Below are 18,050 nucleotides of genomic sequence, written 5' to 3' on the forward strand. Positions count from 1 at the left end.
GGTGCCATAGGTAGGACTTAGCCAAAAAATTTCCCTCCCCCCTTTCCGCTGAAGCCCAAAATGGTCTCCTAAGCCCCTCACCCCCACAAGGAAAAATGAATGCGTATGAATGAGCAGTGATTGATTGAAAAGCAGTTAGACACCCCCCTGGCCCTTATTGGTGCATCTGAACAGGGAGCTGTGCTTTTTTTGCAAACCGCACTACAAGCTGTAGGTGGTGCCAGAGGAGCCAGATTTTTGTGTGTGTAGTTCTACTCAAACATAGGGTCAGTTTCAGCAAATATGTTAGTTAGTTGTATAAGGTTGTACCTACTGCACCTTTAATCGAAAATGAACATTTAACAGAGCTGTTCCACAACACAGGTGCCTGAGCTGATATTTAATTGCACAGTCTGCAGGACAGTCAAAATACGTCTGTCTGAAAAGCTAAAAACATGAGCATGAAGACTTCAAGAATTCTACACCTTAAACAGAACAATCCCACAGCAAGCGGCATGTATACAGCTCAAGAGCTGCATGCTTAAATCTGTGCCAAGAAATACTTAACACACATGCCCACAACTTGAACATAAGCATAGCCGACAGTGGTTTTCCTCGATGTTAGGGGTCGCAAAACGCATTCAGTTTCTTATGGAGACATAATGGTTTGCACAGACTCTGTATTAATATTTCAACCAAACACGTACAGATGGTGTATTCCCCCCCCCCCCCGGCACACACACACACTCTTTCCAACACCCAGCATGGGGTGTGTTTTAGTAAAACTAAGGAAAGAAAAAAATATGAGTGAGTTAAGTCAATGTAGGGGAAAATATTTTAGTGTATTTGTTTGCATGTGTGTGTTCATGTGTATCAGTGTGTGAGTGTACTACTGCAGAGAGCTACTGCTGCTGCGTGGCTGTTATTGCTCTCCCTGGGAGGAGATGGAAGATCTCTAACGGAGCTGCCAGTTCAAACACGGAACAGCTGGAAACCAAGAGTCACTACTGGTCCTCTTTGTCTGAGAGGGGAGGACTGTATAATAAGCATATTTGTCGGTAATAAGTAGCGAAATTACATTCTAGTGCATAATTACATTCAAGTGCAATAATAAGTTATTCTAGTGCAATATAAGGGCAAAGAAACATTGTATTCATTTATTTATTTCACTTATTTTAGAACGTGTTGTTGGCTGTGGTTTGTTTTGCTCAGGTTGTTTTAGTTCCTCTTTTAACGCACTCTCTAACCGATTTCATGTTAAAGTCCCTGTTGATTGGATCCCTCAGGTCGCCGTAGGAGAAAGGAGCGGGGCACAGTGGCCCGGGAAAGAAGTGAAAGAGAGAGAGAGGGAGTAGAAGAGTGTTAATAAAGAGTCTGACTGGTGTTTAACTGGATGCACCGTGTGCATTGCTGATTTTCTTATGAAACCAAGCTAGGTGAACTTAAAGTGATGGTTCGGAGTAATTTCACCCTAGGGTCCTTTGCACCATGACCTCGAGCCAAACACCCCCCCAGAAGCTTTTTTCACCTGGGTCTAACATTGGGAGAGTTAGCGTAGAGTAGCGTTAGCCGCTGAATAGCTTAGCGCAGAGGCTAATGGATCAAGGTGTCTCTTAACATTACCCCACTAATAATGCCCAAAATGATACCAAAGGTCTACACTAGTATATATAGGTTATGCACTCATAAAACGATGGATTGTAAAGTTTGTAAGTACACCAGAAGGTTATGTAAATAACACTTGCCTGCTGGCTTGCTCTCTGCTGTTGTTGTTGCTGCTGTAAGACGAGTGCTTAGGGACATCTACAAAATTACAACACCGAAAGAGATGCAACAAAATATTTTTTAATTTAACTTATTTTTTAAAGTAAGTGCTGTAGTATAACTAGCAGGAGACAAGTAATAATTGAGGTAAGTTTGGAGACATTACCTTATTTAATCATTAAATCAATAAATATTTTTGTTGCATCTCTTTTCTGATTGTAATTTGTAGATGTCCCTAAGCACTCTTACTGCTCGGTAGTAACAGCAGCAGCAGCAGCAGCGCAAAAGCAGAAGCCAGCAGGCAAGTGTTATTTACATAAACTTCTGGGTATTTACTATGTAGCGTTTGGTATTTTCGAACGTAGTGTACACGTAGGTATAGCTCATATGCCGCTATAATGTTTACCGACAGGTAGGTAACTTCGAACCATCACTTCGATTACAGCCCTGATCAGGAGCAGCGCTCCTAAATCCCGAGACCCGCAGTCTATTTTTGGACCGCCCGCTCCCAGCCGCAGCCCCGTTAAAACCGCCCGCTCCTGCGATATTTGTGTTGGGTCCCGCGGAACCCAGACTTTTTCCCTTTTCCATGCAAACTTGGAACTGGGTGAAGTTGCAACTCGTAAAATACGGAGGCTTGGTCAGCTCTCAGCATCAGATACGATGCAAAAATCACCCTTCAGCGTCTGTATGGAACGCACCGGGCAGAGCAGCAGCGGGACCGCGGCGCTGTAAGATGACGTAGTATTAAGAGCGACAACGGTAGCGAGTGGAATGAAAGACCGAAATGCCGCGTAAGGAGGTTGGTTGGGGTGGTGGATGGGTCAAACAACACAGGACTTTCACCCAGGAGACCGGGGTTCTTGTCCCGTTCTTGTCCCGGGTGTCACTGAAACGTACATTTGATAACCCCACCCACGATCTTTTCCTAACGCTAACTGTCCCGTTCTTTTGCCGCATGTCAGTCAGTACGTCCCAAACCAGAGTGTCAAAAGTGACGTCAAGAGTCCTGACGCCAAAGGACACACTTTTAGCGTCAATAACAAACGGCAAACTACGCCAAGAGTCCCGGCACTGAAGGAAACTTTTAGTGTGAATAACAAACGCCAAAGGACAGACTTTTAGCGTGAATAACAAATGCCAAAGGACGCCAAGAGTCCCGTCGCTAAAGGAGACTTTTAGAGTGAATGACAAACGCCAAAGGCACATGACCAAGCGTCTGTATTTTACGCGATGGGGGAGTGAGAATGTGTTGGAAGTTGTGCCGAAGATTTTCACTCTGCTTTTACAAATATGGAACTAGATCCATATTAGCCTAGCATGAAGACCAAAAACAGGAGGAATATTTAAGATACCTTGGTATTTTAGTTAAGATGCAGCATATGTGACTTTGTTCCCACGAGACTTTGACAGAATGCCACGGCTAGGACTCGTGGGATAAAATGATAGTAATTATATGTTAATTAAAATGATACTAAATTGAATTATAATGCTATGGGAAAAACAACTTCCTGTTGTCTTTATTAACGGTCCAGTGTCCCTGCTACCCCAACAAGCCAATACAAAGTCATTAAAAGTCAAAACAGTCAAAACAAATGGGTCCCAGATATCAACCTTTTCAGAAAATAACATTCCTGTTAAAATCAAGCGGATTTTGAATGACAGAATGAGGTGATTTTAATCTGAAATGAAACGTAAAGCTCTTCATGGAGGTAAATACTCACGTCAGAGTTGGTAGAGAAACCTACTTTATAAATTGTTCCAGCAACAAAATGGACTCCCCTGTGAGACCAAAAGATCCTGAATAAACACGCGTTCTCCCTCCCTGGCTCATTGGATTTCTTTGAAACTCTTCTCAGATTTCGCTAATAAAATCTTAATGAGAGGGAAAACGCTTTCTTTCCGCTGTCCTGGACATGAAACGTCTTGTAGTTTGTCTGGCACATGAACTTATATAACTGCAAATCAGAGGAGAAGAAGAGGACAGAGGTTGTAATGCACCATTGAAGAGGCCTGTTTTTTGTTTGAAAAGGTCACAAGTCATGTATTTTTTCTGGTTGAGCCCTTGGCCACGAGTTGATTTATTCAGAAAAAGGAATTTTTGGCATGTTTTATAATATGAGTTTAGCTCTTCCCTTTTCATAATTGTATATTCTCACAGTGCTTTGGACAAGTCTCAGATATAACATCTTGATAACATTGAAAACATTTTCTCGCTCAGATAACTATCAACTGCTTGCTTATCCCATGCATATAGCATTATAAATTAATGGTATTCCCTTTACACTCGACTATTTTCTCCTCATCATCCCTCATGTTACACTGGGACAAACACAGCCTTGTCTTGCAATTACAAATCATAGATGATTGGGAGGGAAGTGCTGCAGGATTTACTGGTTTCTTTTCTTTTACAAGAGCACTGAGAGCGGAATACAGCTTTGCATGTGTTGCTACCCCTTCTCCTGGACCTGATTTCTCAGCACTTCTCTATCACACACACCCTCATCATGACCACACAGGGATATTTTTAACATTGGGATTGGAACCGCCACCATTACATCCTGAATATTGTTTGATTCTACTCCTTTTAATTAAAGAATTGGCATGTACACTCACAGATGCATCCAGTGTAAGTCATTCAAGATGAGAGGCTCAGACAAGAGGTCAGCTATATTCTAAAAATGTAAATCACACACAGCTTGTCATTTATGAGCTCTCACAGGATAAGGCAGTGCTCATAAACACATGCGGTCATTCGTTCCTCGTCTCCTGTGGCGGTCATAAAGCTGCCAACAAAGACTATTGTGTTCATGTCTCAAATGTAAAAATAGGCAACCGCCCAAACGCCACGTTTGTTCCTGCGACTAGCAATGGTTTTGACAGATATCCTCAACCCATTGATCCAAACCCACTGACAATAGGAATCAGAAATTAAAGGAACACCAAAGATTCTTTTGTACCTTGAAATAATGTTTCCAAAATCGTTTCAGTGGTTCATCAACTCGTAACAGGGTGAACGGCACTTCTGCATTCGCTTTGCGGCCCTCTATCGGCTATAACCGCACTATGCAAGTTTGCCAGATCGGGTAGCGCATCTGTAGTTCGAATGAGACATAAAGGGACATTACGACAGCGGTAATGGACGATTCCGCTTCCAACCTGTCGGGGGACCCGAAGAGGAAAAGTGCTTTGGTGTTGCTTTAACTGCACACAAAAAAATGCAGCTCTCGTGAAGAGATGATGATGTTCACAGCATTGATGCAGAGTAGTTATGTGCACACACTTAAACACACGCAACCATAAATCCAGTCCCATCCAGACTCACCACAAACCTCGCCAGGCCCGTACCCCCAGCGTTCCCTACGAAGATCCCCGAGCTGGCCTCGAACGTCAGAGGCTGCAGGCTCCTGGTGAAGGCAACTCGGTGGTATTCCTCACAGTCCATGTAGAGACGCACCTGAGTGAAAACAAGATTAGATAAGATAAGAACAACTTTATTGTCTGTCTCGAGTGACAGAAATCCGTCTTTGACAGGGCATGCTTAAATGACAAAAATACATACAACATAAAAGACACATTTAAAAAACATTGACAGTACAAACTGTAAAAATGCAAAAAGAGATTGGAGCGGGATATGTATGGTGACAGTATGGTGACAGTATGGTGATGGCAGTGGGGATGAAGGATTTTGCATGCATTCACACTTCAACCTATTTCCAGCAATTGATAACAAATAGAACAAGTGTGGAAGAGACTTTTTTCCCTGCAGTTCCATATAAAGTGACATTTTATGACAACATCCTCACATAATAAATTAACATCTGTCAAAGACAAAAGAGCCACGTGGCCTATTTAACACTCCACTTTGGCAACTTCTGCCATGCAGGCAATGAAGATTTGCATCAGAATACTGTTAAAGAGCTCATATTATGCTTTTGGGGCTTTTTTCTCTTTCCTTTATTGTGATATCTTTTTTGTGCATGTAATAGGTTTGCAAAGTGAAAAAGCCCAAAGCCCAGCCCAAAGGGACTTACCATCTCCAACAAAAAACACTGTTCAAAAACTGCTCCAAACAGCTCTGTTGTAGTCCAGCCTTTACTTCCGTGACAAACGCGCGTCATTTTGCGTCACTTTGCGTCGCTTTGTAACACACGTTATAATGCTCGCCTAGCTCACACAGCACACCCACCTCTGTCCCCTGCACGGTCAGGGTAAACCTCGCCCATCTTCCCGTCAGGTCTCCCATTTTGAAGGAAGCTGCTTCCTGGGTCCCCCCTGTTGTTCCTGGGTCGGTGTAGTACAATATGACTCTCTGGGAACCATCCTCTACCTCGGACAACGCTATACCTAAGTGCACAACCTTCCAAAACACAAACAAGAGATGGAAATGATTTACTTTCTTTCCGTTTACATGTAGCAGAAAAGTTTGTGCTACAGAAAGGATAACATGAAAAATACCCAGAGGAGTGGACAAACAAAGGATTGACATGGCCCATACCTTTTGGTAGGCATCTGTGATGGCAAACAGGACACCGCCGCGCCGCGTGGTAGGTTTAGCAGTGACCGTGACGGCAAAGTCATAGTAGAACGGGTCGGGGATGAATGACTTTGTGAGGCGGCCCACGTTGGCGTCCGGGCCGAAGCTGTAGGCGGGGTAACCCTCGAAACCCGTTACAAAGGAGACGGAAGGAGGAAGGGGAACGCCGATCAACTCTGTCAGGTCCAAGGCTCCCTGAGGACCACGGACTGCAAAAAAACAAACACGGAAAGCATATTAGAGGAGGGGAAAAGAAAAGAAATGTCTCATGCAACAAAGTGTATCACAGAGTGCATCATTACTGACACCTTTTTACCAAACAAAAAATAAACTGAGCTGAAAAAGCCAGCAAACAGAGAGGTACAAGTGTGTGTGTCGTATAGTCATATGGAAACAACATGGTGCCAAAGGGTAAACTGAACTTCACTGGCGCAAAATTTGGCATTTCATGCATTTCCTATTTGTCTATTGGCTCAGTCACTGCATGTAATTACTGTAGTGTAGTGTATGACAAATCCTGTTAGTCTGGGAGCACCTGCAGCATGGGCCTCCCTTCAGCAGTCTTCTCAAGTGTAGTAAAAATCCTTAATTTCTGAATAATGGGCTATGAATGATCACTTTCCAACCATATTACAGTACTTTCCTATAAGCCTACATGTATGGGGTTTTGCACGCTTTGTACTTTGCAAAAGTCAGAGAAAAAGGGACCTCATGGGGCGGCAGAAGCCAAGGTTTTCTGTGTCAGTTTAGTCAAGTGCAAATTTGTTTGGGAATTTGCACAGCTAAAATACATCAAAATGATAAAGACCTTTAAGTAATTGATTATTCCAGAAACTCAAGGGCATTTTAAAAGTATTTTTTACACGGTATATCGCCCTTAGTAAATGTGTGTGCCATCTGATTGCCGCTGTAATTTGACACACAGCAAAAACCTGGGGCCAGGCAGTGAGAGCACTGGTTGGTATCTGTGGCGAGACAAAACATAATGAAGCTGCCATGTGCAGTGTGCCGTGTGCTCTGTGTTTGACGGATGCTTGGAGGTGACAGGGTACACAATCCTTAGAGAGGCAGTGGTCGACCCACAGCTCATTTTTTGCCCTGGGGCCCCCTAGTGGGTTAATCTAGCCATGGGTCAGAGGACTGATATGTTATCCTAGAAATGAAAGCATTCCACAGACAGTGTGGGAGGTGAAGTCATCTTATAATTTATCTTTTCATTTCCTACTAGACTGAGAAAAAAAAAATGACTTAAGAAAGTAATTGCATTTTGAATAGGTTTAGGCAAATGTGTTGTGTTTTTTTTTTTTTTTTGCAGTAATTTTTAATTTGTATACATATTAAATTTGAATTTGACTAGCTGGAGTTAGAGTTCAGAGCAATGGTCAGCTGTGAGCCATGTGAACTCTGGATCGTATAAGACAATCAGGGAGGTTTCAGCCATCCCCGCTTCCGTCTTCAGACATTTTGAAATTTGACAACATGTCAGATACACCCCATAAAGTTTGCCAAGAAGGTGAGAAGGTGCTTCCATCTGTCTAAAGCCCCCACCCCCCCCCGCCCCCCACCCATGTCATCTTACCATTACTGTATGCACGGCTGAATGCACTCGCCTACTCTCTTTTTGTCTGTCATGCATGCACAAATTAAGTGCACACACACACATTCTTATTATCTCTCCGACAGACACGCAAGCACTTTTGTCAATGCTCACCCACAGTACCAAAACATCTCTTTTCACCTCCTCCTGATCAGACACACACACTTACAGTCCCATCTACACCTGGCTCTCCTTAGTGGGAAGACCCCTGGAACAATCGGCTGTTCTTTTAGAGCGTATGGGCAGCAGGGTGTAGAGGCTGGGCACCTGGAAGGCATTAGGTTAGACTAATACACACGTGCTGCGCAGCGGCAGCTCCTGTAAATGGAGGCTTAGAGTCTGTGTGTGTGTGTGTGTGTGTGTGTGTGTGTGGCCTCCCGCATGAAGACAGGAAGAGAGGCACACTCCATTGCCCGTGCATTAATTGGATTGAAACCCCCTACAGACTGTGGCAATTTAGAAAGTAACAATGAAGTGCAACCCACACCGCTCTGCTGGCTAACCTCCACTGTAGCTGAATGTTGCGACTTAGCTGAGACTGTAGTTTAGAGCTGCTGTTGTATTGGTTTTAGCCACCAGAAATTTAGAGTGTTAGACTTTTTGGTTGGTTTTAGACTGTTCTTTTTCCTCAGACTTATTTTCTCAGACTACATCCACAGACAACTAAATGTGCGCACACATTAGCTCTTACGTGAGTTTACAAAAAGCTCCGTTTTCCTCATTCGCACTGAAATGAGAGGTGGGCATTTTAGAATTTGTCTGGAATTTATTTGGAAAGCTAGGTTTGGGTTTGGAAAAAGATTGACTTGTGGGCTGAAGGCCAAAATGGAAAGAAAAAGATTGTAATTTGTTTTTTTAGTTTTTATTTCTCTTGACAGAGATTTAATTAAAGACTTTCTGTGATTGTCTTGACTTTCACAAACTTATTTTATCAAGCGGATGCAGGGAAATCTAAGCAAGCTAAAACAAGCAGTGAGACATTTTTTTCCAAATACTTCTTGCCCCATTTCTGATTCCAAAGAAGCCTGGAATCCGAACTTGATGACTGGTTTGTTGGCTGCCTCGCCGCTAGACACTATACCTCCTCCGTGTTGTCAGCGCTGAAGTCCTGCCAAAGTGTGTCGGCCGACATTCCCACAGCTCAGCCTGTCACTTCGCTCCGCCTTTGCCCGAAAGTGACATCACTGCAGATGTTCCTCCACTGGGTCAAGACACTAAACAGCTGGCCAAATCGCCATGGCAACTGAGACTCACTGTCTGCAATCGCTCACATTCTCGTGATGCAGCAGGAACTCACGAGAGCTTCGGCGAATCTGTGTTTGTCCCGTGTCATGCATCATCGCGACGACATATTTGTAAGCAAACAGCTGATCACGCTGAAGAAATGTGGAAATCTGTATTGATGAATGTCCTCATCTTAAGAATAATGGGAATAATGAAAGCAGAGCGGTTGTCAGCTGTGGGAAACCTGAGTAATTTGGGTCAGGGTGTGACTTCTCAGTGTAATCAGGCTTGGCTGAGTCCGATCACCATCTGCACTGGAACAGGGCAAGAGAAAGAAATCGGAGGGGGCGAGGAAGGCTCGGGAGACGCATGTCCTCTAGTTAGTGTTCACAGTAATAACTTCAAGGTGTATGAATGAAGTGCAAGACGCTGATCAAGTCTTTCAATCACTGAGGAATAGCAAAAGGCGAGCTGCCTTTTCTTGGGAAGAGGAGGATGTGTTGGACAACTGGCTCGCAAAATCCATGGAGATGAGTTTTACTTGTGATTTTAGTGCAGACGGTGACAACCGATGTAATCAGTGCATGTGAGGAAATGAGGAAGGCATAGCCCGAAATGTCAGTGCGTGTAGTGGACTGTTGCAAACTACTTCATAAAAAAAAATCATGTAAAAGGAAGATTTGTGAGTGCTCGCTCCTTCCTTTGCCCTGCACAAGAATTGCTTCTGCATAAACAGTCGGTTAGTGAGATTCTGGCGTCAGTAGCTCAGAGACAAAGGGAAGGCACTTCTAGTCATGAAATTAGGCAAGATAATAAAAACTCGAAAATCGATGTTTCCACGGACAGGAGCTTCAGCAGACCACGATGCAATGGGCATGGCTGCATTATATGAAAGGAAATTGAAAGTAGAAAAATACAGGTTAAAGAAAAAGAAAAAATGACAACACTAATGGCAGAGGAATATTCTTTCTTGTTCCTACGTGTTCCCACATTAGGTTCATTGGGCTGTACGGTAAGTGTGTGAGCGGGTGTGTGTCTGTTTATAGGACATCTAAGTGTGTTTGCATGCCTGCTCCCTTTCCAAATGAGCAACAGACAGTCGATCCAAAAAATGCCGTCTCCACAGGGCTGTTTCTCAAATGGGTCAATGTGTTTTGGGAGCGTGTGCCTCTGATTGAGAAAGTCCCGGTGTGACACACTGTCATGGTAAAATCCAGATGGTTATGAACAGCAGAAAGTGCAGTACCCTCCCCCCCACACACACACACACACACACACTCTTACATAAGCACCACTTGAAAGACACGAGGATTGCCATTTTACAATGAAGCGGCCTTTCTCCTTTTGTGAGAAAAAGACCTTCTCACTAAAATGACTGACAGCACAACATCTGCACAGGTTACGTTGGTTATTAAAAAATATTATAGGATGGAACGCAACCCCTTATGACCCCTTAGCTGGTAAGTTTACTGAGTGAAATATTGCAAGGACCGATATCCATAAGAGTTCAAAAAATGCTTTGTTTGCTGCCCCCAAAATATGCCCGGATGTATACACAGTTAAACTGCACAATGGAACAACTGGAGCTCATGTTGAGTGAAAACAGATGAAAACAAACACCACAGCACTCACATGAACAAAATGCTTTGTTCAATAAAACATCAGGGCAGACAGGGTAAATCTCTTTGTGCACCACTACCGATATCATCTTCAGACTTAATACAAGCACACAAGCACACAAGCACACACACACACACACACACACACACACACACACACACACACACACACACACACACACACACAACACACACACACCTTGCTCACAGGATGGCTAGAACAAGACAGGACAGTACCCAGTGGTGGAATGTAACTAAGTACTCTCAAGTATTGTACTTAAAGGTGCCGTAGGTAGGATTGCGATGATCCAGGACTAAACCAAAAAAATTGAACATCGACAACTTCTCAGTCCCTCCCCCCTTTCTGCTAAAGCCCAAAACGGTCTCCTAAGCCCCTCCCCCCACAAAGGAGAACGAATGTGTGTGCATGAGCAGTGATTGACGCGCAGTTAGACACCCCCCGCCTGGCCCTGATTGGTGCATCATTTTTGCAAATCCCACTACAGACTGTAGGTGGTGCCAGAGGAGCCAAATTTCTTTTTTAAATGACCTGCTTCATGTAGTTCTACTCGAAAATAAGGTCAGTTTCAGCAAACATGACAGAAAGTTAGTTTTGTAAAAGTCTTACCTACTGCACCTTTAAGTACAAATTTGAGGTACTTGTACTTTTCTTTTCGGGCCACTTTCTACTTCTACTCCGCTACATTTCAGAGGGAAATACTGTACTTTTTACTCCACTACATTAACCTCACGGCTTTAGTTACTAGTTACTTTACAAAGTTAGATTTTTGCACGCAAAACACATGTAGCTTATAAAATATGATGTTTAATTATAAATTAAACCACCCAACAATATATAGGCTTGCAAGTCTAGCTGAAATGATTAACCGATTAAACACAGAACAGTTTGGACCGGTTCCAGTTTCTAAAAGTTGTGAGGATTTTTCTGCATCGAGTACTTTTACTTTTAATACTGTAACTACATTTTCCTAATGACACTAACATACTTTTACCTAAGTAAAATTTGCAATGCAGGACTTTTACAGTGTGCTATTAGTACTGACTATTTCTTCCACCACTGACAGTACCTTCTGGTAAACACACTGTCACGAATGAAGACTGGTGAGGAGGCTTTTCAAGTTCTCAATGCGTGTGTTTATTAACAAAACCATCACCAAAACATACTAAAAACCGAAATACAAGAACCAAATATTAAACTGAGGCAAAAAAAAGCAAACAAACAAAACCTCACAGCAAGCTGCCAACCCCTCTTTCTTCTCCTGATGCTCTTTTAACTCAGCACCCCCCCCCCCCTAATTGGACCATACCACCTACACAGGTGATTATAGGGTGAGCTATCCTGAGCAAGCAACAGTAACACTTAAGTTTCTCAAAACATCATCATAATTGGATAGATCCATTACTGCTGACATTACTATGTATACATATATGGGCACCCACTATAATAGGCACCCCATAAAAATATAATTTACTGCAGAACTATCTTACCCATTGTTTTTCATCTTTCCCATTGTTTTTCACCTTAGGATTGCCCAGCCCCTCCCTTCAGAAAAGACCTAATGAGGCAAACCTGCTTCCACTCTCCCAAGGGGGTAAGCTTCGCTTCAGAACTCGAACCTCCTATGGCGCCATTTTGATGCTACAAAACGATCACCTCACGTTAGCATTCCATTGACTCCCATTCATTTTGACGTCACTTTGACAGTGAATAACTTTACATCTGAAGCGTTTAAAGACTATTTGTCCATTGTTTATTTCTAAAGAAACAGGACAATGTATAAAAGGCTCCATTACCTTGTACCTCACGCTATGGCTCCGTAGCAGACGTTTTTGTAAAAATAGGCTAACGATTGTGTCATAACCACATGACTTACTGTTGCATAGTAGAGAAATTACCGTATAGTACAGGAGAAGCTCGCAGGCAGTTTCGACTTACATTAGCTGTTTAAGTTTAATTATTAATGTTAACTAGCATTTTAGTTAGCAATAATTAGCCTGTGCCTATGTTATCTCCTTACATACACCTTGGCCCTCCGTCTCTGCAAGATTCGGAATGATTGAGATTTCTCTTGGCACAGCTACCAGAAGACTTACAACTTTCAGACAGGTTGGTCACGTCACATCTACATTGTCTCTCTCAGTTTGAGGCTGCGCAGTAACGCTCAGCGCTCACCGGAAAAGTGCTTCTAATATCCTTCACTGGTCTCCGTCCAGAGCAACGGGATCTGTTGGTCCAGTTTATATACTTTCTATACACACTCCTTGATTAAGCTGGTGAGCAGCTGAGCTAGCCCCCACATCACAGGCAGAACCACAGCAAAACACTATGAACAGGCATATGTCAAATAATAAAGTAACAAACTGAAACAATAACCCACAGTTACAGTTACAGTGAAATTAACAATTACGCAGGCACCAAACAAACATGTCTTAATGTTGGGAACAGGGCCTAGTGAAAATGAAGAAAGGCAGCCTTTTCACACACGCACACACACACACACACACACACACACACGCACACACTGTGCAGAATGTGCACTTTTTCTGACACTACAGCACATGCTATGGAACATTTGATTTTAAGTTCAGGGTTACTGACAGAAACTGCAGAAGCTTTCCAGGTTTCGGACACATTACAGGGATCGTGGGCCCTTGTAAGATCGGCTAAGGTGTATAGGTGTATATATGTAACAGTTCCAGTTCAGGGGAAAATGTGTGCATTTTGCTTCGACTTGGCTGTGATGTAAAGATACAGAAATAGGGCTTAAACAGAAAGGTCATAATAATGTGGTGATGATGGACACGGCATTTGGACAGCTCTAAATGGTGCTGACCAGTCACTCAGCTGTCAGTCAGTCCACAGCAGTTTGTAATGAGCTGTCACATCTAATGAGAGACTGAGTAAAAGGGAATCTAATCAGACCTCAATCATCTATAACTCCACATCACAGATGCTCCGATAGGAACAAGTTTTTCATCGAGTACACCTCTGTATGTGCATGTACTGTAGACACACATACAAACATTCACACGCATGCACACAACTTTATATGTGTGTGTGTATATATATATATATATATATATATATATATATATATATATATATAAACTTTATCCAAGCATTTAGAGATTTAAAAACTCAATGTTACACAGCAAATCCTCTGTGGATGTAGCCACACCACATCTTACACACACGCGGACACACACACACACACACACACACACACACACACACACACACACAGATTCCTCTCCCAGGGCCCATCTCACTGTGTAATAATTTTAACCCTTGTCTGTTCCAATATCTGTAAGCCCGACTGACTTGAACTTGAAAAAGTTAATGTCAAACACTTGGTTTGACGGTCAGCCCTGAAGAAAAGATTGAGCTAAGGTGGGGGAATTAAACCAATATGCCCATTAAAATGGAAACAGTGTTGTAATAATAATGTGAATTTGTTCATTTCTTGCATAAAAAGGTTACTTCTTGCCAGCTGAATTTGACACATTTAATGTCTCGAGTGTCCCTGAATGCAACAGCTGGGAGAGCACCTGCTAGCAATTGCACTACCAGGCAACAATAACTTGTTTTTGACAAAAACAGAAAGCCAACACAATGTTAATGTGAATTTGATTACATCCAATGGCTTTGAATGTAGGAAACACATCATAGACATATTGAAGTATTGTTAAGCACACTTGGTTTATAGTTAATATAGTTAATATAGGCTAAAACATACTGTAAAAACCATGCCTGTAGCCACCCGTAAATACATTTAAATAAATAACCACTTTAGATAAATAATCAGACTCAAACGGGGATTTCCTTTCTATTCTGTTCCGTTCTACAACTACAGATTAACTCGGTTTCCAAAAGAGCCTCAAATCTTTCCTTCAGGTAGACAAAACAAGACACCTCACATCCTATCATCCAGAGGCTCACAGTGTTTGACTGACAGCGCAGCGGTGATGTCAGCCATGTGTTGTAGTGAAAAGCGGGAAGTTCCTATGTATTAATTGCTGAGACCACACAGCCTGTGTATTTAACTTGAGCACGTACGCATGCATGTGTGTGACCAGGTGAGGTTACAGGCCTCCCATTTAGCACAAAGGTGCTCTGTTGGTGTAGAGCTAAAGCGCCGAGTCAGTGCAGTCATTAGGAACAGCCGATTTAACGCTCTTGCTGTGATCAAAGACTCACAGCACTTGGAATGGATCTTGTTCAGGGCGATGTCAGAAACAAAGGCACTTTTTTTTCATTTGTGTTAATGTCTGACGGCAGAGATTTAGCTTGTTAGTGTTAGCGTAGCGTATGAAGAAACACACGTCATGCTCCAGTAATGACGCGTCTCTTGACTTCAGGGATACGTCGCACTTTGCTTAAACAATTGGATATTATTTGTATGTTCTAGACAGAGGGCAAGATTTTCCTGCTGATGCTAGTAAATCTAATTCTCACCCTCAAAATGTATATTTTTACAATCTCTCTGAACTGCATGGATTTAAGCAGACGCTAACCAGTGTAGCAGAGTATATTTTCATTATCAGTTATGTAAGCAAGAAAGGAAGTTAACCCCACAATCTTCTGAACAATATAGTCATGTCCCACTGTCTCGTTCTTTGGACTCTACTAATCGAACTGGTGTGTGTGTGTGTGTGTGTGTGTGTGTGTGTGTGTGTGTGTGTGTGTGTGTGTGTGTGTGTGTGTGTGTGTGGTGTGTGTGTGTGTGTGTGTGTGTGTGTGTGTGTGTGATAACTGAATCCTGGGAATGTGGCCATCATGTTAATAGAAATGAGAGACTCTTGTATCTTAGGAATGAGGTAGCACCTGCGTATGTGACTCCTATATGTAAGGAATGTGATAGTCATGCTCAGATAAGAGTAGAAGGCCTGAGCTCCTACCATGTGCACATAAAAAAGAGACACATCTAACACATAAAGAATGTCTTAAAGTCAGCAAGCTACCAGATTTGTTCAATTTGATGCAGCTTTTCAGAGAAGTTTGAGCCAAAACAGACAATTTGTGGTTGACATTGCACCCATTTATTGGTACCGATGGGAAAAACAGATTCCACGGTGTTGCAAGCACCTTACTGCAGCAACTGAACCATATGAGCAACACATGGAGAGAAATACTGTAAAGATGCACTCGGGATGATTTGTATGGAAAATTCTATCCTACTGTTGAAAGGGCGGGTTCATCCACATTATAAAAAATAAATAAAAAGTCTAGCAGTATCTAGCCATGCATATGGTTTTGGTATTAGTTTGTGTCTCTGTCTCCACTCCCTTTGCAATGGAGGGGAAAGGAGTTGTTTGTCATGCATTGAATTGTCAAGCAATGTTAGAATCAGTGTCCTGGATATAAACTGAACTCACAGTAAATATATTTCACTGGAACTACTATTTACCAAAAGAGTCTTTATGAAAACTGTTGACAAAGTAGGTATCTCATTACCATCTGCATCGCATCTAATAAAACTGTTAGATAATCTTTTTAGAACTTTTTTGTAATTAGGGTGTAACTTTAAGCCTAAATCACAAGTCAGGGCTGCAACAGGGAATAGTAAATTCACCCTAGTTACATATATTTAGTCCTTAGGAAGCACAGCTACAATGGATTCCTTCATATGCTCCGAAATGCAAATAGATACCTGGAGCTGCCATGTCGGGTTTCCAAAGAGAGAAGTTACCTAGTGCAGCGTTAATGTAGAAGTATAAAAGAGGCTTGTTCTCAGTTTGGCTAAATCCAGAAATGTCAGAATGGCCAGGAAGCTCACTTAATGTAAAGAGATGGACAAAGTTGGCAGTGACCTCTCAAAAACCCAGCAAAATAGTTCAATGTATATACAAGATCATAACATACATTAAAAGTACAATAACAACAATTGTTTACGTCACACAGTTGAGTGCAAACAGTTGGCTCCAGCAGACCTCATAAAGTAGGAGGACATTTTCCACAATAAAGCCAACATGAGTTCATGCTCTAATAGCCTTGCAAAGGGACATCAACACAACACAGCTGATTATCTCGCCAAACAGCGTTTACAGCAATTTCAATTTAAACTACTTGTGAGATGAGCCAGATGGTTTACGGGAATCTGAATAAGTCGTTTCAAACCCTGCCATCCTCACTGCTGGAACACAGCCAAAAATATTTCCATGGGTATTTTAATGCATATTTGGATGAATCTCTTTGTACCTCGGTCTTCTCTTTCTAAGCAATCAACAGACTGTTTGACCTTGCTTATCAGGGCAATGGCAGTTAAAAAAAACATGCAGGACTAATTTGAGGAGCCAATCTGTCTCCACCGGACTGGCCATGAGGGAGTTATTTTAGGGTATTTCCTGCTCAAACTTGGGAACTTTTGAAACGACAGAATTGGGTTTGACATTTCACCAAAGCTTTCCGTTGCTGCATGCCACATTTATCAGTTGATGCTGAATACAGTAGGTGTTCTCCACATTCATTCTTGTTGGTTGGTTATACAAACAAAGTAGTTCTGAGAATACAAACTACAGAAATGTGCAATTGCAGTCTGCAATCATTTGCCATTACCAGAAACTTCACCACCAATCACATCTGGAGGATTTCCTAACCAATCAGTTTTCCCTGACACATTATGCTCAGCAATGTTGCTCTAAAAAGTCTCAGAGCCAATACTGACTCAACTCAAACTCTGCCCGTGTCCCCAGTTAACCCTGATGCAGAGCTCTAATCCCCAGTAAGAAAAGGGCTGCTTCAGCATTGTGCTAGGGGTCTGATTATTCAGACACGAGCAATTAGTTCCCAGGGTGGGGAAAAAAAATAAATAAAAGAAAAAGCAATTACCTCGTCGGGGGTAAAGGGAAACAAATCCTAAACATTCAATGTTTTCGGGGAAATTCCACAGTAGCCGACCCAGTATAAATAATACCTGATCCTGCAAGGAGGATATGATAAGCTGGATGGAGAGCTGGTGTTGAAGTGGCTTTGGTCACAGACTGAGTCATACACATTTGTGTGGTTGGTATTCAGGAATTTTCTCAAATAAACATTTCAAGACTGAAAACAATGACTCTGAGTATATCTAATCAGTTGTTTTTTTTTATTGCAATAATTGTATTTGTCCAATGAGAATGACTGCTTTTCTAGCCTATGCATATGTTAAGTGCAGCAACAGCCACACTCTTGAAAATCAACCTTCTGCAAATTGACTGACTTCTAAGTCTTTTAAATTAATTTGACTTGCAATTTGTCAGATGCTGCCTTGAAATTAAGTTCACCACATTGCAATTGTGGCCCAAAACAGGCACACCTCTTTGTGTTATT

The 18,050-nt window shown here is 42.2% G+C and overlaps 1 protein-coding gene across 3 annotated transcripts in view; it reads right to left on the bottom strand.

Moving 5' to 3' along the window:
• LOC120552530 (collagen alpha-1(XVIII) chain-like) overlaps nt 1–18,050 on the bottom strand; it is a 104,723-nt gene that overhangs the window by 29,536 nt on the left and 57,137 nt on the right. For all 3 annotated transcript variants that reach the window (XM_039790663.1, XM_039790664.1, XM_039790665.1), the window contains 3 exons: nt 6,242–6,489; nt 5,933–6,103; nt 5,069–5,200 (listed from right to left, as the gene is read on the bottom strand). In XM_039790663.1, the coding sequence (XP_039646597.1) occupies nt 5,069–5,200; nt 5,933–6,103; nt 6,242–6,489 (551 nt within the window). The remainder of the gene's footprint in view (nt 1–5,068; nt 5,201–5,932; nt 6,104–6,241; nt 6,490–18,050) is intronic.

Source organism: Perca fluviatilis, chromosome 22 (genome assembly GCF_010015445.1).
Source record: "Perca fluviatilis chromosome 22, GENO_Pfluv_1.0, whole genome shotgun sequence".
Lineage (NCBI taxonomy): Eukaryota > Metazoa > Chordata > Actinopteri > Perciformes > Percidae > Perca > Perca fluviatilis.